Raw genomic sequence first — 27973 nt, forward strand, 5'->3', positions numbered from 1 at the left:
GACCTCATCCCAGGTCCTGTGCGCACAGAGCAGCCATATATGTGGTGTGCGGCTCTGCAGGTGGAGGTAGGTGCTGGAGATTCCCCATTACTGGGCGGGGGCAGGGGGCAGTAACCCCTCCATTCCCGGAGATAGTGCCCCCAGCTCTGCCATGTGTATATGTACAGTAATAGGACGCTGGCTGTGCTCCTGTATACAGGGGAGGGCGCTCTGGTTTGGGGACAGATGACGCTTTCTCTCTGGGGTGGAGATTACAGGGAATGGAAATGTATGGGAAGTCTTATATAGGCACGGTTACGATGTACAATAAATATTTAGTGGTACCATGTTGGGTAGAAAAAAATGTAAATATTTTTATGACAAATAATCACGACATAATACCTTCATTAACTGCTTAATGACTGCCGATACGCCTTTTAACGACACTGAGAAATAAGTGTATAGTGCCCCGCTGTGTCGGAAATTCTCTGGGGGTAGCTGAGACCCCGGAGAATAAGATTTGGTTTTTACCTACCCCAGTGTTGCGATCACCGTTATTCACGGAATAAATGCGACAGCAAAAAAAAAAAGTCAGATTTCCCATTTAATTTCTCTCTCCTCTGATGTGATCTACCACATCAGAGGAGAGAGAAGTGGGGTCTGCCAATCCATCCCCGGTACCTCTGGTGTCTCTGGATCCTCCTGCATCCCCCGGCTGTCGGTGTCTTCTTCAGGGAAGAAAATGGCGGGAGCATGTGCAGTGTGCCCACCGAGATCTGCTGGCCAGCACCCGGCAACAATAGGAAATTTTTCCTATTGGTTCATTTTGATCACTGTGATAGACCCTATGACAGTGATCAAAATAAAAAAAAAGTAAATCAACCCCCACAATATCACCTCCTTAGTTAGGCAAAAATAATAAAATTAAAAAAAAAGTATTTTGTTCCATTTGGGTTAGCTTTGGGGCTATTGACAGGGTTAGGGTTGGGGTTAGAGCTAGGGTTAGGGTTGGGGCTAGGGTTAGAGTTGTGTTGGGGTTACAGTTGTAGTGTTGTGGTTAGGGTTGGAATTAGGGTTAGGGGTGTGTTGGGGTTAGGGGTGTGCTGGGGGGTAGGGTTGGGCTAAGGGCTGTGTTAGGGTTGGAGTTAGAATTGGGCAGTTCCACTGTTTAGGTACATCAGGGGGTCTCCAAATACAACATGGCGTCCGCCATTGATTCCAGACAATTTTGAGTTGCCATGCGCCCAAACAGTGGCTTTCCCCCATATACGAGGTATCTGCGTAATCAGAAGAAATTGCACAACAAATGTTGTGGTCCATTTTCTCCTGATACCCTCGTGAAAATTTAAAAAAAGTTTGGTTCCAAAGTAAATTTTTTGTGAAAAAAGTAAAATGTTAATTTTTTTCCTTCCACATTGCTTCAGTTCCTGTGAAGCACATAAAGGGTTAATATTCTTGAATGTGGTTTTGCGCACCTTGAGGGATGCAGTTTTTAGAATGGTGCCACTTTTGGGTATTTTCTGTCAAATGTGAGGTGGCCCCTAAGAAAAATGGTAAATTTTGTTTGGAAAATGAGAAATCGCTGGTCAAATTTTAACCCTTATAATGTCCTAACAAAAACGTAATGTTTTCAAGACTGTGCTAATGTAAACTAGACATGTGGGAAATGTTATTTATTAACTATTTTGTGTGATACCACTCTCTGATTTAAGTGCACAAAAATTAAAAGTTTGAAAATTGCAAAATTTCCGTTTTTTTTTCATAAGTAAATGCAAGTCATAGCAAAGAAATTTTACCACTAACATGAAGTACAATATTTCACGAAAAAATCAGTAGGATCCATTGAAGTGTTCCAGAGCTACAACCTCATAAAGTGACAGTGGTCAGAATTGTAAAAATTGGCCTGGTCATTAAGTACCAAATTGGCTCTGTCACAAAGGGGTTAACCTGAAAAAATGATATTTGCAGCATTTGGAGCACAGAGGTCTCTTCGTCAGGTGAGTTTACAAATGATTGACACACTAACAAAATTTAGATGTTACATTGGGTGAATGTGGTGATGCATTCTAAAGATAAGTCAAAGTATTAGGGCTCATACTCACTTGCGCGAAACTCGGATGAGTCTCTCATGGCAATACCCGGCACTGCATCCGACGCTCAGGAGCAGAGCGTGCGGTTGCATGTATTCCTATGTGGCCGCACGCTCCGATCCGGGTATTGCCATGCGAGACTCATCCGAGTTTCGCGCAAGTGAGTATGAGCCCTTAGAACTAAGTGCCAATTGATCATTTCTGGGGGGGGAGGGGTTAAGTTACTTTACTCTATTTGTGTTGTGTTATTCGTTTTCCATTTTCAGGGTCCAAATTTTTCTAATTCATCGGGTTCATAATGTGCTTTAATTCTATTCTTGAACTTTTTTTGTATAATTTGTGCAAAAAAAAATACAGGGGCACATTTTTATCTATTTTATTCACTTTTATAGTGCCATTAATCCGCAATGCTTTACAGAGATCATAATCTCTGTCCCCATTGGGGCTCAAAATCTAGATTCCTATCAGTATGTCTTGATTTTTTCCTGTTGCTGTGTTACAGACCCTGGGGAATTATATCTATTTTTGGTGGAATATTCTCCAAATGACACAATAAAGTTTGATTGTTCGCCGCTCTAATGTCCCTGCATGCTCTGTCACACAGCCGTCACATTTACTATATACACACGTCTCCTATGTCATCCTCACAGCACTGTAAATCTCAAGTCTCTGTAGTTGAAGTGCCGACACTCTTCGCTCTGCTCTAAGGAAGCAATGATCTGTTGCCGGAACATGCACATTACATGACTGGTGATGAGCGAGTGTGCTCGTTACTCGAGATTTCCAAGCATGCTCGAATGTTCTCCAAGTATCTTGGGCGTGCTCATAGATTATGTTTGTGTCGCAGCAGCTGCATGATTTGTGACTGTTAGACAACCTGAACACATATAGGGGTTGCCTGTTTTTGTTAGGGAATCCCCGCATGTATTCAGGCTGTCTAAGGCCGGCGTCACACTCGGTGTAAGACAATACGGTCCGTATTTTACGGCCGTAATACGGAGAAATGTTCCCAAAATAGTGATCCGTAGGCAGGGTGTGTCAGCGTATTTTGCGCATGGCATCCTCCGTATGTAATCCGTATGGCATCCGTACTGCGATATTTTCTCGCAGGCTTGCAAAACCGACATCTAATGGATTTATGTGCTCAAATGTTCGGGAAAACATATATACAGTGTATATATATATATATGTCATTGAGACACATATATATATATATATAGTCTGTATTTATATTTACTACAGCGCGATATCTGTGAAAAGCCGGTAATTCAATTGCCGGCTTTTCATTTCTCCTTCCCAAACCCGACAGGATATGAGACATGGTTTACATACAGTAAACCATCTCATATCCCCATTTTTTTTGCATATTCCACACTACTAATGTTAGTAGTGTGTGTATGCAAAATTTGGGCGCTGTAGCTGCTAAAATAAAGGGTTAAATGGCGGAAAAAATCGGCGTGGGCTCCCACGCAATTTTCTCCGCCAGAGTGGTAAAGCCAGTGACTGACGGCAGATATTAATAGCCAGGAGAGGGTCCATGGTTATTGGCCCCCCGTGGCTAAAAACATCTGCCCCCAGCCACCCCAGAAAAGGCACATCTGGAAGAAGCGCCTATTCTGGCATTTGGCCACTCTCTTCCCACTCCCGTGTAGCGGTGGGATATGGGGTAATGAAGGGTTAATGCCACCTTGCTATTGTAAGGTGACATTAAGCCAGATTAATAATGGAGAGGCGTCAATTATGACACCTATCCATTATTAATCCAATTGTTTGAAAGGGTTAAAAAACACACACACACACACACACACACACACACACACACACACACACACACACACACACACACACACACACACACACACATGATTTAAAAGTATTTTAATGAAATAAACACAGCGGTTGTTTTAATATTTTATTGCTCTCTCAATCCATTTGCAGACCCTCGCTTGGCAAAACAATAAACCCACAATATACATACCTTCTGCTGACCCGTCACGTCCCACGAGGTAATCCATCTGAAGGGGTTAAAATAATTTACAAGCAGGAGCCCTGCAAATGCAGCTGTGCTCGTGCTTGTAATTCCCCGGCGAATGAAGGAAATGTAGGTCATTGACCTACATTTCCTTCAGTCGCGGTGATGCGCCCCTGCTGGATGTTCTCATGAACTGCAGCCTGGGAACTTTTTCCCACGCTCCAGGTCATATGAGGACATCCACCAGGGGGCGCATCACCGCAACTGATGGAAATGTAGGTCAATGACCTACATTTCCTTCATTCGCCGGGGAATTTTAACCCTTTCAAACAATTGGATTAATAATGGATAGGTGTCATAATTGACGCCTCTCCATTATTAATCTGGCTTAATGTCACCTTACAATAGCAAGGTGGCATTAACCCTTCATTACCCCATATCCCACCGCTACACGGGAATGGGAAGAGAGTGGCCAAGTGCCAGAATAGGCGCATCTTCCAGATGTGCCTTTTCTGGGGTGGCTGGGGGCAGATGTTTTTAGCCACGGGGGGGGCCAATAACCATGGACCCTCTCCTGGCTATTAATATCTGCCCTCAGTCACTGGCTTTACCATTCTGGCGGAGAAAATTGCGCGGGAGCCCACGCCACTTTTTTCCGCCATTTAACCCTTTATTTGCGCAGCTACAGCGCCCACATTTTGCACATACACACTACTAACATTAGTAGTGTGGAATATGCAAAAAAAAAGGGGATATGAGATGGTTTACTGTATGTAAACCATGTCTCATATCATGTCGGGTTTAGGCAGGAGAAATGAAAAGCCGGCAATTGAATTACCGACTTTTCACTAACACCGCTGCGTATTTCTCACAAGTCACACTGCTGGTCCATGTGGAATCCGTATTTTTCTCTCCCCCATAGACTTTCATTGGCGTATTATTTGCGCAATACGCTGACAAACGCAGCATGCTGCGATTTTGTACGGCCGTAGAACGCCGTATATTACGGACCCGTAATATACGGCTGATAGGACGAGACCCATTGAGAAGCATTGTGCCGTATGTTATGCGAGTTTTACGCACGTAGTTTCTGCGCTCTTACAACGGTAAAACTCGCATGTGTGACGGCGGCCTAACAGCCGCAAATCATGCAACTGCAGCGACACAAACATAATCAACGAGCACGCTCAAAATACTCAGAGACCACTGTTACTCGAGATCTCCCGAGCACGCTGACTTCCGAGTATTTTTTAGTGCTCAGAGAATTAGTTTTCCTCACCGCAGCTGAATGATTTACATCTGTTAGCCAGCTTGATTACATGTGGGGATTCCCTAGCAACCAGGCAACCCCCACATTTACGTATGCTGGCTATCAGATGTAAATCATTCAGCTGCGGCGATGAAAACTAAATCTCTGGGCACTAAAAAATACTCTGAGGTCACCCGAGCGTGCTCGGGAAATCTCGAGTAACAAGTATATTCGCTCATCACTAGAGAGCAAAGCGCTTCTGTGCAGGTCTGTGTTTCAGCTACACAGGCTCGAGATTAGCAGTGTTGGCTGGATGACTTACAGTAGCTTGCGAAAGTATTCAACCCCCTTGGCATTTGTCGTGTTTTGCTACCTCACAATCTGGAATTTCTCTGTTGTTTTTTTGAGGTTTTGTATCAGTTCATGTAATGAACATGCCTACAACTGTGAACATTTGGTTTTAGTTTTGTTTATGAAGCAAACAACAATTAGGACTAAAATACTGAAAACTTTAGTATGCATAACTATCCACCCCTCTAAAGTCACTACTTCGTAGAGCCTCCTTTTGCAGCAATTACTGATGCATGTTGCTTTGGATAAGTCTCTGTGAGCTTTCTACATCTTGCCACTGGGATTTTTGCCCATTTCTCAAGGCAAAACTGCTCCAGCTCCTTCAAGTTAGATGGTATCCTCTGGTGAACAGCAATCTTCAAGTCTCACCACAAATTCTCAATTTGATTAAAGTCTGGGCATTGACTAGGCCACTCCAACACATTTACACATTTCCCCTTAAACCACTTGCATGTTGCTTTAGCAGTATGATTTGGTTTATTTTCTTGTTAGAAGGTGAACCTCCGTCCCAATCTGAAATGTCTGACAGACTGAAACAGGTTTTGCTCAAGAATATCCCTGTATTTTGTACCATCCATCTCCCCTATGACAATTTTCCCACTCCCAGCTGCCGACAAATATCCACACAGCATAGCTGTTGGGATGGTGCTCTTGGGGGTGATGAGCTGTGTTGATTTGGCGCTAGACATAGTGTTTACATTGGTGGACAAAAAGTTCTCATCTGACCATAGCACCTTCCTCCATACATTTAGGGAGTTGTCATGACACAGCTGTCAGATGACCAGGGGCTCCTTCCCTGTCCCTAACACTAGGGGGCACCCCAGCTCGCCTTACTCCCCGGGATACTTCTGAAGGTGAAGATACCGGGGCCTCCATTCTTGCTTTATCTCCTGAGTTAGCCCTTTGTCTATTCTGTTTCCACACCCAGGGAAGAGGGGTGCTACTGTGCACCGTAGTACACCAACCCAACAAACAAGGCAACACAAACAAGGGTTAACAGAAAACTCCAGGCATACAAAATATTCACTTACATATAACAGACGAATGCAGCGGGGCGTGGAGGTAGGCGAATAAACCAAAATAGAGAAGGATAGGGAATAGCCATTCATACAAACCAAGCAACAGTCACAGATAACTCCTCCAACTCTCCTTCTCATATGAACTCCTCTCCCTCCATTAGCCATGCAGCAAATGCTTGCTCTGACAAACTGACAAAGATTTGTAACACAGCCCAGATTATAAAGGGAAAAATGAGTGGCCAACTGAGCTCAGTTGTTAGCACAGGGATTTCCAACATGGCCGATTAATCCCTGTTTTGCCAAAATAAATAAACACATTTAAAATGAAGGAGAAGTGCTTCTTTGCAGCGCCGGACTAGGAGCAATCAGATGATGCGGTCTTCTGGCTTCGCACTGTTGTGGTATCTTCATGACAGGAGTCTCGTGACAGGGTTTTGCTTAAAGAATATCCCTTTATTTTGCACCATCCATCTTCCCCTAAACACGGATCATTTTCCCTGGCCCTGCTGCTGTAAAACATCCCCACTGCATGATGCTGCCGCCACCATGCTTCACTGTGGAGATGGTGATGTTTGGGCAATGATGTTGATTTGGTTGGTTTAGTAAATGGCACAGGAAAGTTGTAAAACATATTTTCTTGGATCTGTGAAGAAGCTGGGGGATTATACATATGTTACTGAACTGCTCTGTCAGAGGGCTTAAAGTTGTGGTTTTCTGATATCTACTGTGATATTTACAGCTGTGGACTTTGCTTTTGCATTTGTGTCGTGGTTGGTCAGTAGCAGAAATTTCCATAAAAACGTTTCATTTTGGTATGTTTCATCAATGTAATCAGCAGTGCCTGTAGTGGTCATGCGAAGGTCTGACCTGGAGGAGCTATGATTGATGAGATATTCAGATATTGTTCCATCTCATACAAAAAGAGAGAATAAAACAACTACATGTTTTATCTTCTCATATGTTTTCCCTTATTATCTCCAGTAATTATTTTTTCCCATGGGATCCTATATTATGTTACATTGGCTCATCTTCTCCCCTTTCAGGTCCCTACAATATCAGATCCTCTCAGTGGGGATCTTCTGTATAAGAGAATTCTCCTGTTTGCTCATCAAGGATGGATAGGGACAGAGACAAGATGGTGGAGAGGATATTCCACCTCACCCTAGAGATCCTCTACTGGCTTACTGGAGAGGTGAGGGATTCTGATGACGTCACATTACGTCATTCTTATCTATGGGAATAACAGATGGACAGAACTGGTGAGGTGAGGACTCTGGAAATGTCTGTAGTGAGATTTATTAATGTATCTCTCCATAACCAGGATTACACAGTAGTGAAGAAGACCTCTACTGAGCCCTGTCAGGCCCCTGTGTCTGAAGGATGGGGAAGACCCCTGAGGCCAATCACGGGGCCTCCACCTCATCCCCTGATACATGAGGACGTCAATGACCAGAAGATCCTAGAACTCACCTACAAGATGATTGAGCTGCTGACTGGAGAGGTGACACTGCTGGGAATGCTGGGACATTATACAGTAGCACTATGAAGGGATTGGTGGATGACGGTATCATTGTATGTGTCAGGTTCCTATAAGGTGTCAGGATGTCACCATCTATTTCTCCATGGAGGAGTGGGAGTATTTAGAAGGACACAAGGATCTGTATAAAGACATCATGATGGAGGTTCCCCAGCCCCTCACATCACCAGGTAATAGATATGACTACATACCCTCTTGTATTGTAGCAAGGCTTCTGGAATCTCATTTTAGCTTACTTTAATCTATTTACAAGTACTTACAGTATATTGTTCACCTTGTTTGGATTTCCCATGTGGGGCAGATGTGAAAAGGAATTTTCTGACCGTGAAAAGAAATTTGGGACCAAAAGAATAGCACCGTCATCCAGAAAGAATTATCATACAGAGAGATTAACTAAATAATTGTAGCTTTTTGTCAATACAATGATGGGTTTTAAACCCGGGAAAGAGCTTTCCTCAAATGCATTGCACTGAATGTAATACCTATAAGGGATTCTCCACCTCAGGATTGAAGTCCATTTTTTCTGCTTTTCTGATATGGATGCGTGTCTCCCAATAAAAATAACTTGATACTTTTTATTTAGACATCTGATGTGATAATCCTAAGAAATATAGTATACACCCATATGCAAAAAAGACTGGAAGTGCACTGGGGCAGTTTAATACACTTAGAAAAAGCAAACTGTCTTGAGAAATTTCCATGATTCACTAATTTACATATGACTTATAGAAGATAGAAGCGCCGGTTGGCGAGAAACTGCCGGCGTCATCGATGTGTTCTGTCTCCCCCTGCTAACCATTGGGTTAACAGAATTAAGAAGAATTTTATGGAGCAGTGAGTGCCACACTTTTCTATCCCGACACATTACCTGCTTTCAAAATTTTCGTGGCTGAGCACAAGATCCTTCTGTGAGGCTCCCACTGACATCTTTTCACACAAGGACTAATCAGTGGGTTGTGAGCATTTGTGAGTGGGTTGTGTACATTTATTTGCCACAATACCAGCGCTGTTCCCATTTCTAGCAGATAAAGTCTGGGTCAGCAGATTGGACCTGTGGCAGGAACTGGGTGTAGTGTTTTTTTTCCAGCTTTCAGTACACTGACAGAGTAAGTACTCAGCGTGGCAGGTGTGGTAAACATTACTAGGCAAGGATCCATGGGGATTTTCACACTCCTCCATCATGCTCGATACTGTCCTCCTGCTGCATTAAAAGGAACCCTGTTGTTGATCTCCAACAAAAAGATAATTTTCTCACAGCTAAAATAAGCTGTCGCTTCCTCACTTTACAGACGCCAGTCCTCCCCAAAAAAGGATCATTTTTGTACCACTTGTTAAAAAGCCATTGATTAGTCCAATACCTACATACTGTGTTCATAGAAAGCCGAATGAAGAAATCCTCGAACTTATGGTCAAAAGGAAAAAATACAGAAAGGATAAATATTTTAATAAAATGACCTTTATTAAATAACAATGGTAAACGGTAGCACTACATAAAAAAATGTGCCCGTACTCGAAAAAAAATCAATAACACAAAAAATGATAAAAACCTACAATGACAACAAAGGGACAGCGGACCAAAAAGAGGGGTAAAAATACATTAGTTACAATCATGTAAGTAAGGCCCCAAATAAACTAAACGGAAAGAGGATTATAATTATCAGATATCAATATTGCCAATACGATTTGCGCAAAACAAATTATAAATTTGTTTTTATATATATAATATGCATATAACCTTAAAAATGTTGGGGAGCACTGGAGTGTATTCCTATGCGCTGTAGACAGGTATAAAGGAATATAAATGAATGTAGTGGACATGTACCAAAAGGTAACCTTGCAGTAGTACATAGACAAGGAAACAATGAAAGAAGTGAACACCGCATATGCAGGTGCATATGTGAATAAAATGCTTATGTGCAGTAGCAGTGGCACAGGGGCAATAGGAAGACCTATACTTTTAAGGTTCGCCGGTTCAAGTACAGCGCACAACCCGACGCGCGTTTAGAAATATCTTCCTTCGTCAAGGGGTCAAATTTTTGAATGGGCTACTATTCATGCAATGAGCACCGATATGTCATCTAATATATAAAGCTGAATGTGTGTGTGTATGTGTGTATGTCCGGGATTGGCATCTGCACCGTCGCAGCTACAGCCACAAAATTTTGCACAGTCACACGTCTGGACCCTGAGAGCGTCATAGGCTATGTTGTGAGGCGAAATTTTAACCCCGCGCGTTCCAATTCACCAAACAATTTTGCCCCTATCTGCATAATGGGGAAAAAGTGAAAGGAAAAGTGTTGGAGGCAAATTGACAGCTGCCAGATGTGAACAAGGGGTTAAAGAGTGAGAGCGATGGCGCCAAAGAGTTATACCGTACAGTTGCTAAGGTGGGGCCCCCACATGGGATACTCACCACACACGGGGATATGAACACACGCACAAAATGCGCCACACACTACCACGTGCTTGAACACATATACCACCCTCAGCACACATTTCACCACACATACACCAACCTCGCCACACGAAAGTCGAAACACAAAAGTCGCCGCTCAAAACTCGCCACGCCCAGAACTCGCCACATGCAAAACTAGGCTCATGGGAAAACTCGCCACACGCAAAACTTGCACGCGGAAAAATTGCCACATGCACAAAAGTTGCAACACATGCAAAAGTTGCCTTACACAAAACTTGCACATACTCAAAACGCACCACACATAAAACTCGTCACGCGCAAAACTTGCTGCACACAACTTGCTCCACTAACCTGTCACATGCAACTCGACACACAAAAAGTTGCTACACGCATGTCGCCACACAAAACTCATCTCACAAAAGTCGCTACATGCATGTAGCCACGCGCAACTCAACACACACAACGTGACACATGAAACTTGCCCTAAAACACACACAAATCTGGTATTATCCTTCAAAAATAAAAATCTGATTAATAAGCAGACAAACTACAAGAGCAACAAATGTACCATATAGGAAATACGGCAGCTGTCAGTCACATGACCTGTCTATTATGTGTATGTGTGAGCTAATATATACTGCCAGGGGGAGGGCTTCCTGTTGGCTGGGGATTTATCAGGCTGCCAATTTAGCTTACAAGTACTGAGGTAAAAATACTGAGCAAATAACATGTGAGTGAGGTCTAATAAAGGAGGAGATGACACACAGATATATACTATATACAGGAGGAGATGACACACAGGTATATACTATATACAGGAGGAGATGACACACAGGTATATACTATATACAGGAGGAGATGACATACAGGTATATACTATATACAGGAGGTGATGACACACACATATATACTATATACATGGGAGATGACAAACAGGTATATACTATATACAGGAGGAGATGACACACAGGTATATACTATATACAGGAGGAGATGACATACAGATATATACTATGTACAGGAGGAGATGACACACACATATATACTATATACAGGGGAGATGACACACAGGTATATACTATATACAGGAGGGGATGACACACTGGTATATACAGAGGAGATGACATACAGGTACATACTATATACAGGGGAGATGACACACAGGTATATACTATATACAGGGGAGATGACACACAGGTATATACTATATACAGGAGGAGATTACATACAGGTACATACTATATACAGGAGGAAATGACATACAGGTACATACTATATACAGGGGAGATGACACACAGATATATACTATATACAGGAGGAGATGACACAGGTATATACTATATACAGGAGGAGATGACACACAGGTATATACTATATACAGGGGAGATGACACACGTATATGCTATATACAGGAGGAGATGACACACAGATATATACTATATACAGGAGCAGATGACACACAGGTTTATACTATATACAGGAGGAGATGACACACAGGTATATACTATATACAGGAGGAGATGACATACAGGTACATACTATATACCGGAGGAGATGACACACAGGTATATACTATATACAGGAGCAGATGACACACAAGTATATACTATATACAGGAGGAGATGACTTACAGGTATATACTATTTACAGGAGGAGATGACACACATATATACTATATACAGGAGGAGATGACATACAGGTATATACTATATAAAAGAGGAGATGACACATAGGTATATAGAGGAGGAGATGATATACAGCAGGTATATACTATGTACAGGGGAGATCACATACAGGTATGTACTATATACAGGAGATGACATACAGGTATATACTATATATAGGAGGAGATGACATACAGGTATATACAGAAGAGATGACATAAAGGTATATACTATATACAGGAGGAGATGACACATAGGTATATACAATATACTGGAGGAGATGACATACAGCAGGTATAAACTATTTACAGGGGAGATGACATACAGGTATATACTATATACAGGAGATGACATACAGGTGTATACTATATATAAGGGAGATGACAAACATGTATATACTGAGGGGAAAATGAGAGGTGTGAGGTGAAAATGAGGGGTGTGAGGTGAAAATGAAAAGGTGTGAGTGCAAAATGAGAGGAGTGAGGGAAAATAGTGGAATGATCTGAAAATGACAAGTGTTAGGGGGGAATGAGAGGAGTGAGGGGGAAAATAAGAGGAGTGAGGGGGAAAATGAGAGGTGTAAGGGAGAAAATGAGAGATGTGAGGGGGAAAATGAGAGGCGTGATGGGAAAATAAGAGAAGTGAGGTGCTATAACTAACCACAGATATTTACTATGCCCAGGCAACACCGGGCTCTTCAGCTAGTTCACTATATATGTACATATATATATATATATATATATATATATATATATATATATATATATATATACACACGTGTTACTTTATGATATATAGGCATTGCTACGTTCAGTTTGTGCTAATGATATACTGTGTTTATAGAAAAACTGGCATGCATATGACTCGGGAAACATTTTGGGTGTTTTTATTAATTTGTGAAAAGCAATTTTACCAAAACCCACATACAGTACGGTGTGCAAGGAAAGCGTGAAATAAATGCCACAAAGTAAGAGTGCTTTTAAAGATAAGAGGTGATAATATATTATTTATTTCAAGTAACAAAATACTAAGGTAATGAACAAAATACAAATCTAAATCAAATCAATATTTGGTGTCACCACCATTTACATACAAAAAAAAGCCTCAATTCTTCTAGGTACACTTGCTCGCTGTTTTTGAAGATACTTGGCAGGAGGATGTTCCAAACATCTTGGAGAGCTGCCAACAAATCTTAGATGTTGCTTGTGCAAATTCTTCCGTATCTTCAAGTAATCACAGGCATACTGGATGACGTTGAGATCAGGTCTCTGTGGGTCATATCACTTCCATGACTCCTTGTTCTTCCTTACAGTGATGATCGTTCTTAGTGACCTGTATGTTTTGGGGTCGTTGTTCTGCTGCAGAATAACTTTGCAGCCAATCAGATGCCTCCCTGATAGTACTAAATGATGGATAAGTAACTACCTGTATTTCTCAGCATTAAAGACACCAAGAAATGGGCAAGATTGAGAACCATAGACATAGTGGTCAACAAAGAAACCTTAGGGTAGCAGATGAAAGACACATCATGATTACACCTTTCAAAACTGGAAGATGTCCAGCAGTTCCCTCAACTCAAAAATGGCAGCAATCAGTGGAATCCAATTACACCAGTGTGCTGTGTGGAGACCTCTAGTCAAAAGTGGTCTTTATGGAATAATTGTGCCCGAAAGCCATATTTCCATATGGAAACAAGGCCAAATGACACAACTCTGTACAAAATCATAGGAACATTGGCGCATAAAAATGGCAGCAGGTGCTCTGGTCTGATGATGAGACAAAATGTGAATTATTTGGCGATAACACAAGGCAGGTTGTTCACTGAAAGGTTGGCGAGTGGTACACGAATGAGTGTCTTCAGGCAACAGGTAAGACATGGTGGAGGTTCCATGCAAGTTGAGACTGCATTTCAACAAATGGAGTTTGAGATTTTTCAAGATTACTGGTGTTCTCAAATCTGAGAAATACAGGCAGACCCGTATCCATCGTGTAATACCATCAGGGAGGTGTTTGGATCCAAATTTATTTTACAGCTACACAACGATCTCAAACATACAGCCAATGCCATTAAGAGCTATCTTCAGCATAAAGATTAACAAGGCATCCTGGAAATGATGATATGGCTCAACAGAGCCCTGATCTCACCATCTTTCAGTCTGACTGGTATTATTTGAAGAGATAGAAGAATTTGCTCAAGCTTCATACGCAGAAGATTTGGCGTTAGTTCTCCAAGATGTTTGGAACAACCTCCCTGCCGAGTTCCTTCGAAAACTGCTTGCAAGTGTACATAGAAGAACTAATGTTGTTTTGAAGGCAAAATGCGGTCTTAACACATATGTATGGTATCACACAAATGTTATTTAGATATGTATTTTTATTTATTCATTTTGCATCTTATTAACCCCATAACGACTACCGATATACCTTTTTAAGGGTGGACATTAAGGGGCCTTATTCCTCAGGGCCGCTTTTAATGGCAATAATAAGGGAAAGGGCCGCCCTTCGGCAGCAATTCCCGCAGGTGTCAGTTGTACATGACAGATGACACCCTACTATATCTGCCCTGGCCTCTTTTGTAGCCGATTGGGGCCTATTAACCCCTTAAATACTGCTGCCAATCGCGACAGGCCCCCCACTATGAGAATCACGGGTTCCTATGGTTACAATGTTACCCTGAGGTCATGTTATGACCCCAGGATACAATGGCCTGTGAGATCCTACTAAACGCAGTTTCTACAGTGGGGTCACTTTTGGGGGTTTTCTGCTGTTCTGGTACCTTAGGGGCTCCGCAAATGTCGCACGCAAACTAATAAAAAAAAATCTGTGCTCCAAATGGCGCTTCTTCCTTCTCAGCCCTGACATGTGGCCCAACAGTAATTTCTGGTAACTTATGGGGCAGAACCGCATTCGGTAGAATTTGCGCAATTGTGGGGTCTAGTTTCACCTATTAACCCTTGTGTACCTGAAAATTTGGGGGCAATACAAAAACTACATATTACCACGACAATGTCATATTTCCACAAAAAAAGTAACTCGAAATAGTCTGGGCTATTTTTGTATGGTTGTCCTGAGGAAGGAGTCAGTGTACTCTGAAAAGCGTTGACAATAAACCTGCAATTTTATCTATTTATCTGCTACTGTCACGGACGTGGTTTGTGGAACCACTGTGCCACAGACTGCGGAGAGCCTGGAGGGACGTGACTAAGCAAGCATCAAACTGTTCACTAGAGCCTCTGATGGTGAGGTTAGACTTGGCTCCCGATGAACGCCAGGTGCTACTCCAGGACAGACCAACGGACGCGCAGCAGCTGGACCCAGTAGGACAGACTGGATGGTGCAGCAGGCATAGTTGGTATCAGAGTGCAGCAGGCAGGATCTGCACCAGAGTGCAGCAGGAACTGGAACCCAACTTAGACTGCAGAACAGGAAGGTTGCTCAGGCACCTCCCCAGTGAGGAGGAAGCAATATATACATAATGCCCCACAGCCATTGGCTGGGGAGGAAATATCAAGTGCATGCGCTGGCCCTTTAAAAGGGCGGGCGCGCACGCGTGCCCTAAAGACATGGCTGGGAGCCCAGCTGGAAGCTCTGCTGGATGCATGCAGACCATGGGGAAGGAACTGACCGCAGCGTGGGTGAGTGAAGTGACACGCCGGAGACCCTGCCTGTCAGAGCAGGGATCCGGTGTGCTAACAGCTATAACTCATGTCCTAACTCCAGAGAGCACAGAAACACTTCCAATACAGTTACTTTTATTGATATTCTATGGAAGCTGCTGCATCTGGTCTCTAGGCTCTTTGCTTGTGCACTACACTTCGGATTTGATGGAATTCCGCGCCTCCAAAAACGCTGCGGATCCGCATCAAAATCTGCAACGTGTGCACATAGCATAAGTGTTGTGTCTCACACAACCTCACAAGGTGAGCAGTTTTTCCTTTTATTAATCTAACTTTTAACCTGGATAAAACCTTATTGCGCTCTTAATTTCTTAATATTTCCACGTCTCAATGTTCTAAAATTCTGTGAGACACCTATTAGTTCAAAATACTCACTACACCCCTAGATGAATTCCTTGAGGTGTTTTGTTTCCAAAATGGGGTCACTTGTGGGGGTTTCTGCTATTTCCACATGTCAGGGGCTCTTCAAATGTGACATGGCATTCACAATCTATTCCAGACAAATAGGGCTTATTCTAGCCCTGCCGTGTGCCCCAGCAAACATTTTTGACCACATATAGGGTATCGTCGCGTTCGGGACAAATTGTGTAACAAATTATGGTGTCCGCTTTCTCTTGTTATCCATTATAAAAATTACAAATTTGGGGCTAATACATTTTCGTGAACAAAATGAAGATTTTCAATATGATGACATAATGTTATCAAATTCTGTGTAGTACATGTGGGTTCAAAACGCTCACTATGCCCCTGGAGATAGTCCTTGAGGGGTGTAGTTTTCAAAATGGAATGACTTGTGTTTTTTTTTACTGTTTAGGTACATCAGGTGCTCTCCAAAGGCAACATGACACCTGCAGACCATTCCATCAAAGTCTGCGTTCCAAAACGTTATTCCTTTGTTTCTGAGCCCTGCCAGTAGTTTTCCTCCACATATGGGGTATCTGCGTACTCAGGAAAAATTGAATAGCAAATTTTGGGCTCCATTTTCTCCTGTTACCCTTGTGAAAATAAAAAAAATGGGACTAAAAGTACCTTTTTGTGGATAAAATCTGATTATTTTTTTAAAATTTTCACAGCTCTACTTTATAAATTTCTGTGAAGCACCTGGAGGTTCAAGGTGCTCGTCATAGATCTAGATGCATTCCATGAGGGGTCTAGTTTCCAAAATAGTGTCACTTGTGGAGGGTTTCCACTGTTTAGACACATTGGGGGCTCTCCAAACGATAAATGGTGTCCGCTCTCGATTCCATCCATTTTTGCTTTCGAAAAGTCAAACGGTGCTCCCTCCCTTTTGAGACTTGCCTTGTACCCAAACATATGGGGCATTGGCGTACTCAGGAAAAATTGAACAACAAATTTTGGGGTCCATTTTCTCTTGTAACCCTTGTGAAAATAAAAAATGGGGCTAAAAGTACATTTTTGTGGGTAAAATCTGTTTGGTTTTATTATTTTCACAGCTCTACTTTATAAATTTTTGTGAAGCACCTGGGGGTTCAAGGTGCTCATTACAGATCGAAATGGATTCCTTGAGGGATCTAGTTTCCAAAATAGTGTCATTTGTGGAGGGTTTTCATTGTGTAGGCACATCGGCGGCTCTCCAAACGAGACATGGTGTTCGCTCTCGATTCCAGCCATTTTTGCGTTTAAAAAGTCAAACGGTGCTCCTTCCCTTTCGAGACTTGCCGTGTACCCAAACAGTGGATTTTTCCCACATATGGGGCATCCTGTACTCAGGGGAATTTGCAAAACAAATTTTAAGGTCGATTTTCTCCTGTTACCCTTGTGCAAATAACAACTTTGGGGTTAAAGTATAATTTTTGTAAAAAAAAAAGTTAAATGTTCATTTTTCCATTCCAAATTACTTAAATTCTTGTGTCGCACCTGAAGGGATAATTAACTTCTTGAATGTGGTTTTGAGGACTTTGAGGGGTGCAGTTTTTAGAACGGTGTCCCTTTTGGGTATTTTCTGTCAAATAGGCCTCTTTCAAAGTCACTTCAAATGTGATGTGGTATCTAAAAAAAATGGTTTTGTAAATGTTATTGGAAAAATTAGAAATTGCTGATCAACTTTTAACCCTTCTAACTTCCTAACAAAAAAAAAAGTTGTAAAAATTATGCAGATGTAAAGTAGACACACGGGAAATGTTATTTTTTCATTTATTTTGTGTAACCAAACTTTTTAATTTCAGGGTATAAGTTAAAAGTTAGAAAATTCCAAAAATGTTTTATTTTCGGAAAATTTCTGATATTTTCACAAATAAACACAATTCATAGTGAACAAACTTTATGTAGCACAATATGTGACGAAAAAACATTCTCAGAATCGGTGGCATTCGTTGAAGCGTTCGAGTTATTACCACATAAAGTGACACTTGTCAGATTTAAAAAGTATGGCCTAGTCGTTAAAGCCAAAATTGACTCAGTCACTATGGGGTTAAGTGATAAAATAAATTATTAACACGTCTTTTTTTTAAAGACATTCTTATCTTTACTGCATTTTTTCCATTCCCGTCTAAAACAGCATGTTGATGTTACTTTGGCTGTCTTTGCTTAACCCCTTAATGACCGCCGATACGCCTTTTAACGGCGGCAGTTAAGGGTACTTAAACCACAGCGCCGTTAAATAACGGCGCTGTGGAAAAAGTGAATAGCGCCCCCCCCCCCAGAGTCGGATTTTCTCTGGGGTCTCGTTTACCGGGGGTAGCCGAGACCCCAGAGAACATGATTCGGGGTTTTTTTACCGACCCCCGGGTTGCGATCGCCGGTATTTAACCGTTTACCGGCGGTCGCAAAAAAAACCAAAAACTCGATTTCCCATTTAATTTCTCCGTCCTCCGATGTGATCGCACATCAGAGGACAGAGAAATGGGGTCCCCGATCGCCCCCCAATACTCACCTGTCTCCCCCTGTGCTCCTCGTGGCTCCCGATGGGCGGCGCCATCTTGTTCCGGCCAAAAAATGGCAGGCGAATGCGCAGTGCGCCCGCCGGCCGGCACCCGGAAGATCTTTGGGGTCTTGGCTGCCGGGGGTAGCCGAGACCCCAAAGAACATGATCGGGGTCGGTTTTGTGATCGCCGGTTATTAACTGTTTACCGGCGACTGCAAAAAAAAAAAAAGCGATGTGTAATTATCGGTCCTCTGGTGTGATCGCACATCAGAGGACAGAGAAATAGGGGGATTCGGGGACCCTGTTATACTAACCGGTGTCCCTGGGTCCTCCTGTGTCCCCTCCTGGCCGCCGGCTTCCTCCAGTAAGAAAATGGCGGGCACATGCGCAGTGTGCCCGCCATGATCTGCCAGCCGGCAGCTAGAGGAGTTGGGGCAAAAGTTAGGGTTAGGGTAGGGGCTAAAGTTAGGGTTAGGGTTGGGGCTAAATTTAGGGTTAGGGTTGGGGCTAAAGTTAGAGTTGGGGCTAAATTTAGGGTTGGGGCTAAATTTAGGGATAGGGCTAAATTTAGGGTTAGGGTTGGGGCTAAATTTAGGGTTGGGGCTAAAGTTAGGACTAGGGTTAGGGTTGGGGCTAAAGTTAGGGTTGGGGCTAAAGTTAGGGCTAGGGTTGGGGCTAAAGTTAGGACTAGGGTTGTGGCTAAAGTTAGGGTTAGAGTTGGGATTAGGGTTAGGATTTGGATTAGGGTTGGCATTAGGGTTACGTTTGGGATTAGGGTTAGGTTTAGGATTCGGGTTAGGTTTAGGATTAGGGTTAAGGTTAGGGTTGGGATTAGGGTTAGGGCTGTATTGGGATTAGGGTTAGGTTTGAGGTTAGGGTTGAGATTAGGATTAGGGGTGTGTTGGATTTAGGGTTCTGATTAGGGTTATGTTGGTTTTGGGGTTAGGGTTGTGATTATAGTTAGGGTTGTGATTAGGATTATGGATCGGGTTGGGGTTAGGGTTGGAGTTAGAATTGGGGGGTTTCCACTGTTTAGGTACATCAGGGGGTCTCTAAACGCCACAGCCAATTTTGCGCTCAAAAAGTCAAATGGTGCTCCCTCCCTTCTGAGCTCTGCCGTGTGCCCAAACAGTGGTTTACCCCCACATATGGGGCATCAGCTTACTCGGGATAAATTGGACAACAACTTTTGGGGTCCAATTTCTCCTGTTTCCCTTGTGAAAATAAAACCTTGGGGGCTAAAAAATCTTTTTTGTGGAAAATTTTTTATTTTTTTATTTTCATGACTCTGCATTATAAACTTCTGTGAAGCACTTGGGCATTCAAAGTTCTCACCACACATCTAGATAAGTTCCTTGGGGGGTCTAGTTTCCAAAATTGGGTCACTTGTGGGGGGTGTCTACTGTTTAGGTACATCAGGGGCTCTGCAAACGCAACATAACGTCCGCAGACCATTCTATCAAAGTCTGCATTCCAAGCGGCGCTCCTTCCCTTCCGAGTTCTGCCATGCGCCCAAACAGTGGTTTACCCCCACATATGGGGTATCAGCCTACTCAGCATAAATTGCACAATAAATTTTGGGGTCCAATTTTTCCTGTTACCCTTGTGAAAGTAAAAATTTTGGGGTGAAAAGATAATTTTTGTGGAAAAAATATTTTTTTTATTTTCATGGCTCTACATTATAAACTTCTGTGAAGCAGTTGGGGGTTCATAGTGCTCACTACACATCTAGATAAGCTTCTTGGGGGGTCTAGTTTCCAAAATGAGGTCACTTGTGAGGGGGTTCTACTGTTTAGGTACATGAGCAGCTCTGCAAATGCAACATGACGCCCGCAGACCATCCCATCAAAGTCTGCATTCCAAGCGGCGCTCCTTCCCTTCTGAGCCCTGATGGGTGCCCAAACAGTATCCCCCCCCCACATATGGGGTATCAGCGTACTTAGGACAAACTGGTCAACAGATTTTGGGGTTCAATATCTCCTGTTACCCCTGAGAAAATAAAAAATTGCAAGCTAAAAAATCATTTGTGAGGAAAAAAGAAAGGATTTTTTATTTTCACGGCTCTACGTTATAAGCTTCCGTGAAGCACCTGGGGGTTTAAAGTGTTCACAACACATCTAGTTAAGTTCCTTAAGGGGTCTAGTTTCCAAAATGGTGTCACTTGTGGGGGTTTCCACTGTTTAGGCACATCAGGGGCTCTTCAAACGCGACATGGCATCCGATCTCAATTCCAGCCAATTCTACATTGAAAAAGTCAAACGGCACTCCTTCTCTTCCAAGCTCTGCGGTGCGCCCAAACAGTAGTTTACCCCCACATATGGGGTATCGACGTACTCAGGAGAAATTGCACAACAACTTTTGTGGTCTAATTTCTCCTGTTACCCTTGTGAAAATAAGAATTTGTGGGCGAAAAGATCATTTTTGTGTAAACAAATGCGATTTTTTTATTTTCACGGCTCTACTTTATAAACTTCTGTGAATCACTTGGGGGCTCAAAGTGCTCACCACACATGTAGATAAGTTCCTTAAGGGGTCTAGTGTTGTGATTTTGCTTTTTGCTCCCTCTAGTGGTCATTAGTGATTTGACTCTGGAGCGTCCTCTCCCAAATTTAAACCTCGTTTTATTGGTCCTTACAAGATATTGGAAATTCTTAATCCTGTATCCTTTCGCCTGGATCTACCTGTGTCGTTTGCTATCCACAACGTGTTTCATAGGTCCTTGTTGCGGCGGTACGTTGTGCCTGTGGTTCCTTCTGCTGAGCCTCCTGCTCCGGTGTTGGTTGAGGGCGAGTTGGAGTACGTGGTGGAGAAGATCTTGGATTCTCGTCTCTCCAGGCGGAGGCTTCAGTACCTGGTCAAGTGGAAGGGCTATGGTCAGGAAGATAATTCCTGGGTGGTCGCCTCTGATGTTCATGCGGCCGATTTAGTTCGTACCTTTCATGCCGCTCATCCTGATCGCCCTGGTGGTCGTGGTGAGGGTTCGGTGACCCCTCACTAAGGGGGGGGTACTGTTGTGATTTTGCTTTTTGCTCCCTCTAGTGGTCATTAGTGATTTGACTCTGGAGCGTCTGTCTTTTCCTATATCCTCACCTGGGCCGTTAGTTCAGGGGCGTTGCTATATAAGCTCCCTGGACCTTCAGTTCAATGCCTGGCATCGTTGAAATCAGAGCTAATCTGTTGTGCTCTTGTCCTCTGATCCTGGTTCCTGTTTTTCAAGCTAAGTCTGCTTCTTTGCTTTTTGCTTTTGTTTTGTTTGGTATTTTTGTCCAGCTTGTTCCTATCTGTATCCTGACCTTTGCTGGAAGCTCTAGGGGGCTGGTGTTCTCCCCCCGGACCGTTAGACGGTTCGGGGGTTCTTGAATCTCCAGCGTGGATTTTTATAGGGTTTTTGTTGACCAGATAAGTTATCTTGCTATATTCTGCTATTAGTAAGCTGGCCTCTCTTTGCTGAACCTGGTTCATTTCTGTGTTTGTCATTTCCTCTTACCTCACCGTTATTATTTGTGGGGGGCTTGTATCTTGCTTTGGGGTCCCTTTCTCTGGAGGCAAGAGAGGTCTTTGTTTTCTTCTCCTAGGGGTAGTTAGATTCTCCGGCTGGCGCGAGTCATCTAGCGATCACCGTAGGCATGATCCCCGGCTACTTCTAGTGTTGGCGTTAGGAGTAGCTATTTGGTCAACCCAGTTACCACAGCCCTATGAGCTGGATTTTTGTATCTTGCAGACTTACACGTTCCTCTGAGACCCTGTCCACTGGGGTCATAACAGTCTAGTTTCCAAAATAGTGTCACTTGTGGAGCGTTTCCACTGTTTAGGCACATCAGGGGCTCTCTAAACGTGACATGGCATCCGATCTCAATTCCAGCCAATTCTGCATTGAAAAAGTCAAACGGCGCTCCTTCTCTTCCAAGCTCTGCGGTGCGCCCAAACAGTGGTTTACCCCCACATATGGGGTATCGGCGTATTCAAGAGAAATTGCACAACAAAATTTATGGTTAAATTTCTGTTTTTACAGTTGTGAAAATAAAAACAATGTTTCTGAAGTAAAATGTTTTGCAAAAAAAGTTAAATGTTCATTTTTTCCTTCCACATTGTTTCAGTTCCTGTGAATCACGTAAAGGGTTAATAAACTTCTTGAATGTGGTTTTGAGCACCTTGAGGGGTGCAGTTTTTAGAATGATGTCACTCTTGGTTATTTTCTATCATATAGATCCCTGTTATGATCCCAGTGGCTTAGGATCACAAATCTAACCAGCTAAGTCAGAGATAATAGGACAAGCTCTGGGGATGTGGTAACTGGACTGACCGCAAACCTGATCCTAACCAAACACACTAAAGGTAGCCGTGGAACGTTTCCTGAAATCCTAGACGTCTCTTCACGGCCTGAGAAACTGACTACCCCTAGAGATAAAGTAAGACCTCACTTGCCTCAGAGAAATAACCCCAAAGATACAGAACAGCCCCCCACAAATAATAACGGTGAGTTAAGAGGAAAAGACAAACGCAGAGATGAAACAGGTTAAGCAAATGAGGCCCGCTAACACTAGATAGCAGAAAATAGTAAGGGATCTGTGCGGTCAGTAAAAAACCCTATACAAAAATATCCACGCAGAGAATGCGAGAACCCTTACACCAACTAACGATGTGGGGGGAGCAACTCGGCACCCCAGAGCTACCAGCAAGCAGAGAAATCACATATTAGCAAGCTGGACAAAACTCATAATATTCTAGGAAACATATTGAACATAGATGAGCAAGAATAAGCAAACAGAACTTAGCTTCTCATGGAGAGACTGATAACGGATGTAGACAGGAGCAATCAGAATAGCACTGAATACAACGACAGCAGGCATAGACTGAGATTCCAAGTGAGCTTAAATAGAAAACCAGCCCACAGATAACGAGACAGCTGATGCCAGTCACAAACCTGCAGAAAGACAGCACTCACACCGTACCACTTGTGACCATAAGAGGGAGCCCAGAAATAGAGTTCACAACAGACCCCTCAAAATGACTTCAAATGTGATGTGGTCCGTAAAAAAAAATGGTCTGGTAAAAATTAGAAATTGCTGGTCAACTTTTAACCCTTATAACTCCCTAACAAAAAAAAATTTTGTTTCCAAAATTGTGCTGATGTAAAGTAGACATGTGGGAAATGTTATTTATTAACTATTTTTTGTGACATATCTCTCTAATTTAAGGGCATAAAAATACAAAGTTTGAAAATTGCAAAATTTTAAAAATTTTCGCCATATTTCCATTTTTTTCATAAATAATCGCAAGTAATATCGAAGAAATGTTACCACTAACATGAAGTACAATATGTCAGGAAATCAGCAGGATCTGTTAAAGTATTCCAGAGTTATAACCTCATAAAGTGACAGTGGTCAGAATTGTAAAAATTGTCTCGGTCATTAAGTACCAAATTGGCTCTGTCACTAAGGGGTTAAAGAGCTTGTAATAGGTTGGATACAATCGTAGGAGAATTCAGGGTGTCTTACATGTCTTTTTAGAGCAATTAGAGGTTTTGGAGAGTTTTGTTTTGCAGTTAATTTATTTGTTCCTAATTGAATTTTTCATCCTTTTTTCGTGACTTGAAACCAAAACTAATTTTAGGAACTTTGCTCATCTCATAATTGATAACATATCAGAAAGAAACCATTTTAGCAGCTTGGTCCACATAGGATACTGCAATGTATACCTCAATTAGCCCCTATATTATTTATGGCCTCCATTGGTTTATACTGGACAACCTGACCATCTAATGTGAATGGAGGTGTCCCAACTAGCTCCTGACAAAAGATAGGAAAAAGAAGGACTAGACTAATTCTTGTAAAGTGAAAGCAGAGGCATCTATCAGCAGTTAAGACGTGCACACTTGGCTAACATTTGTGTCTGAGTATAAATGGAGGGGCATTTAGGGTAGACTGCTATTTTAAGTGCGTGACAAGTTTTATTCAGTTGATTATTCAATTTTGCTGCATGCCATTCAATTTCTAAGGATATGTTAATGAAGAAATATTTTAAAAAGCCATCATAATAAACTTATTTAAAAATGAAAAACTCTCAATTTTATTCTTTGCAGGTGTCTACAAGAGAAGCTTGCAAAAACACATGATATTTACAGATTTCAAAGCAGATGATCATGGTATCGCTCAAGATACATATGAAGAGCATGTTGTTATTCAAGATACTCCACCAGACTTCCTCAGCAAAGATCTACCATATGATCCCTTTGAACAGGTCCTATATTTTGATTCATCCCAGACTGATAGCCTCAATAAAAATAACACAAGTGTTAATCACAGAGTTCAAACAGTGGAGAAACCATTTTCATGTTCAGAATGTGGGAGATGTTACACTCGAAAATCAAATCTTGCTGACCATCAAAAAACTCACACAGGGAAAACTCCATATTCGTGTTCTGAATGTGGGAAATGTTTTACATATAGTTCAAAGCTTGTTGCACATCAGAGAATTCACAAAGGGGAGAAGAAATTTTCATGTTCAAAATGTGGGAAATGTTTTAACCATAAGCTAAATCTTGTTATACATCAGAGAATTCACACAGGAGAGAAGCCGTTTTCATGTTCTGAATGTGAGAAATGTTTTACTAAAGAATCAAGTCTTCTTACACATGAGAAACGTCACGCACAGGGAAAGCCATTTTCATGTTCAGTATGTGGAACATGTTTTAATCAGAAATCAAGTCTTATTAGACATGAGAGAATTCACACAGGAGAGAAGCCATTTTCATGTTCTGAATGTGGGAAAAGCTTTAATCAGAATTCAGACCTTTTTACACATCAGAGAACTCACACAGGGGAGAAGCCATTTGTATGTTCAGAATGTGGGAAATGTTTTAACAATAAATCAAGTCTTATTGTACATCAGAGAATTCACACAGGAGAGAAGCCATATCCCTGTTCACACTGTGGCAAAAGTTATAGGAACAAATTTCATCTTGATGTGCATGAGAGAATTCACACCGGGGATAAGCCATATTCATGCTCAGAATGTGGGAAATGCTTTAGCCAGAAATCACATCTTGTTACACATCAGAGAAGTCACACAGGTGAAAAGCTATATTCATGTTCACAATGTAGTAAAAGTTACAATGTTAAATTACAATTTCTTGCACATCAGAGAACTCACACGGTAGGGAAGCTATTTTTGTGTCCAGAATGTGGGAAATGTTTTACGTCTAAAATAGGTCTCATTATACATCAGAGAAGTCATGTAAGGAACAAATCCCTTGTGTGAGTAGAATATCAAAGAACAATTTTTGTTGACAATAATCACTCACAAAGGGGAAGGCCAGATTCATGTTCTGAATGTGGGAAATGTTTTTGTTTACAACAAAAATTCTTAACCCTTTGTTGACATTTGCCTTTTATATATGGCCGATGTACGCTCTAAGTAGCACTAAGGGTATACTGATTGTAACTGCTGCAACTGGGGCTAGCACATATAGCAGCACTTTAGCCACTTGGATGCCACTGTAAATCATAGGAATGGTATTTAAGATGCAGGGGGGAACAATTTCACTGTCCATTGCACCCTGGCTGCATGGGTGATGTCAAGGCTGTACTTTTAAGCAAGCTCAAGCATCCTGTGATTAAGGGTATTTACTGCCAAGATTTTAAAGGGAACCTGTCAGCGGGATTGTGCATAGTAACCTACACACAGTGTCAGATCAGCGTCTTTATACTAAATAAAATGATACCTTGGTTGATTAAATCCGTCTTGTGGATGTTTCTTAATCTTTATTTTCAGTTTTATTTTAATGAGATTCTCGTGTCCTAAGGTGGGGTTGGTGTATTGTCTAATTATATATTCATAATGCAGACTGCTGACAGGTCGCTGCTCCCTCACTGACCTGCCCCCTAGTTTGCATAATCATTACCAGCACATACTGAATAAAAAAAACGCTTCAGTGATCTGTCAGCAGTCTGCATTATGAATATATAATCAGAGCACCACATGCACCAACCCCACCTTAGGGCACGAGCATATCATTAACACAAAGCTGAAAATAAAAATTAAGAATCAACCACAAGGCAGATTTCATCAACCCAGGTATCATTTTATTCAGTATAACAGCGCCGAACTGACATTCTGTGTAGATTACTATGCACAATCCTGCTGACAGGTTACCTTTAACATGGTTTTTGCATGAGTCAATTAGTTTTCAAAATGTTGCAATAAAGAAATTTTCATTTACAGGATGGCTGTGCCACATAAATTCCTCTTAAAGGGAACCTATCACCAGAATAAAACTCTTATTAACCTGCAGATATTGGGTTAATCTGCAGGTTAATAGCGTCATTAACCTGCCTGGCACCTGCACTTAGCTGAACGCTGCAGGGAGAAAATAAACTTTTTTCCCCCTGCAACATTCTGCTTTCAGTCAGTTCATACATCGCTCTGAGTGTACAGAGCCGCTGCTGTGACCGAACCCCTAGCCTTGACTGACAGCTAGCCCTAATGCAGAGCATGTGTTAGTCAGGGTGATGGGCAGGGTTATAGCCTCCACTCCGTTTATTAAGAGTGGGGACTAATTTGGCTCAAACGCTGCGCAAGTGACTTAAAAGCTCAGTCTTAAAGATAGGAGGAAGATTTTCCCTGTTTATATCATGAAGGAAGGCGTCAATTGCAAATATATTTCCTTTATGTCTCTCATTTTAAATCTGAGTCTTTTTGATGTAACCTTACTATTAAATAAAACTTCTTAACAGCTTCAGTACGTGAGCTGGAGACTTTTGACCATATTGATTGTGTCCTCATTACCCATCTACTGCTACTTGTACAATCTTCCTGTCAGTCAGTCCAAAAGGCTAATAATCCTGAAGGCTGAATATTTAAGAAAGGAAAAGTGCGGTTTTGTCTTCGGAGAATATCCATGTGTGCAGATATTGAGTAACTAAATGAAAAGTATACATTTTTTATTTTCATCTGTTCTAGGGACAATAAGGGTATGTGCACACGTTACGGATTTGCCTGTGGAGTTTTCTGTGCAGATTCTTCCTCTCCTGGCAGAAAATACAATTAAAAAATTGCGTGTTTTTGATGCGGATTTTCATCCTTTTTTTCATGCGGATTTGTATGCGTTTTTGTAAACTAAATAAAGATCTATTA

The 27973-nt window shown here is 42.0% G+C and overlaps 1 protein-coding gene across 1 annotated transcript; it reads left to right on the forward strand.

The window, feature by feature from the left end:
* Positions 1 to 24: 24 nt before the first annotated feature.
* LOC143766150 (uncharacterized) lies at positions 25 to 27973 on the forward strand. The gene is made up of 5 exons (XM_077253614.1): positions 25 to 66; positions 7704 to 7852; positions 7982 to 8161; positions 8244 to 8367; positions 24921 to 27973. Exons 2-5 carry the CDS (start codon positions 7775 to 7777, stop codon positions 26096 to 26098), a joined length of 1560 nt encoding a protein of 519 aa, XP_077109729.1. The 5' UTR covers positions 25 to 66; positions 7704 to 7774; the 3' UTR covers positions 26099 to 27973.

This window comes from Ranitomeya variabilis, chromosome 4 (genome assembly GCF_051348905.1).
Source record: "Ranitomeya variabilis isolate aRanVar5 chromosome 4, aRanVar5.hap1, whole genome shotgun sequence".
In the NCBI taxonomy this organism is placed as follows: Eukaryota; Metazoa; Chordata; class Amphibia; order Anura; family Dendrobatidae; genus Ranitomeya; species Ranitomeya variabilis.

Excerpts from the sequence above, each read along its gene's own strand:
- LOC143766150 (XM_077253614.1), top strand. The coding sequence starts at position 7,775 with ATGGATAGGGACAGAGACAAGATGGTGGAGAGGATATTCCACCTCACC. Across the intron at positions 8,162-8,243 it reads TTGAGCTGCTGACTGGAGAG|GTTCCTATAAGGTGTCAGGA; the intron begins GTGACACTGCTG and ends TGTATGTGTCAG. Across the intron at positions 8,368-24,920 it reads CCAGCCCCTCACATCACCAG|GTGTCTACAAGAGAAGCTTG; the intron begins GTAATAGATATG and ends TATTCTTTGCAG.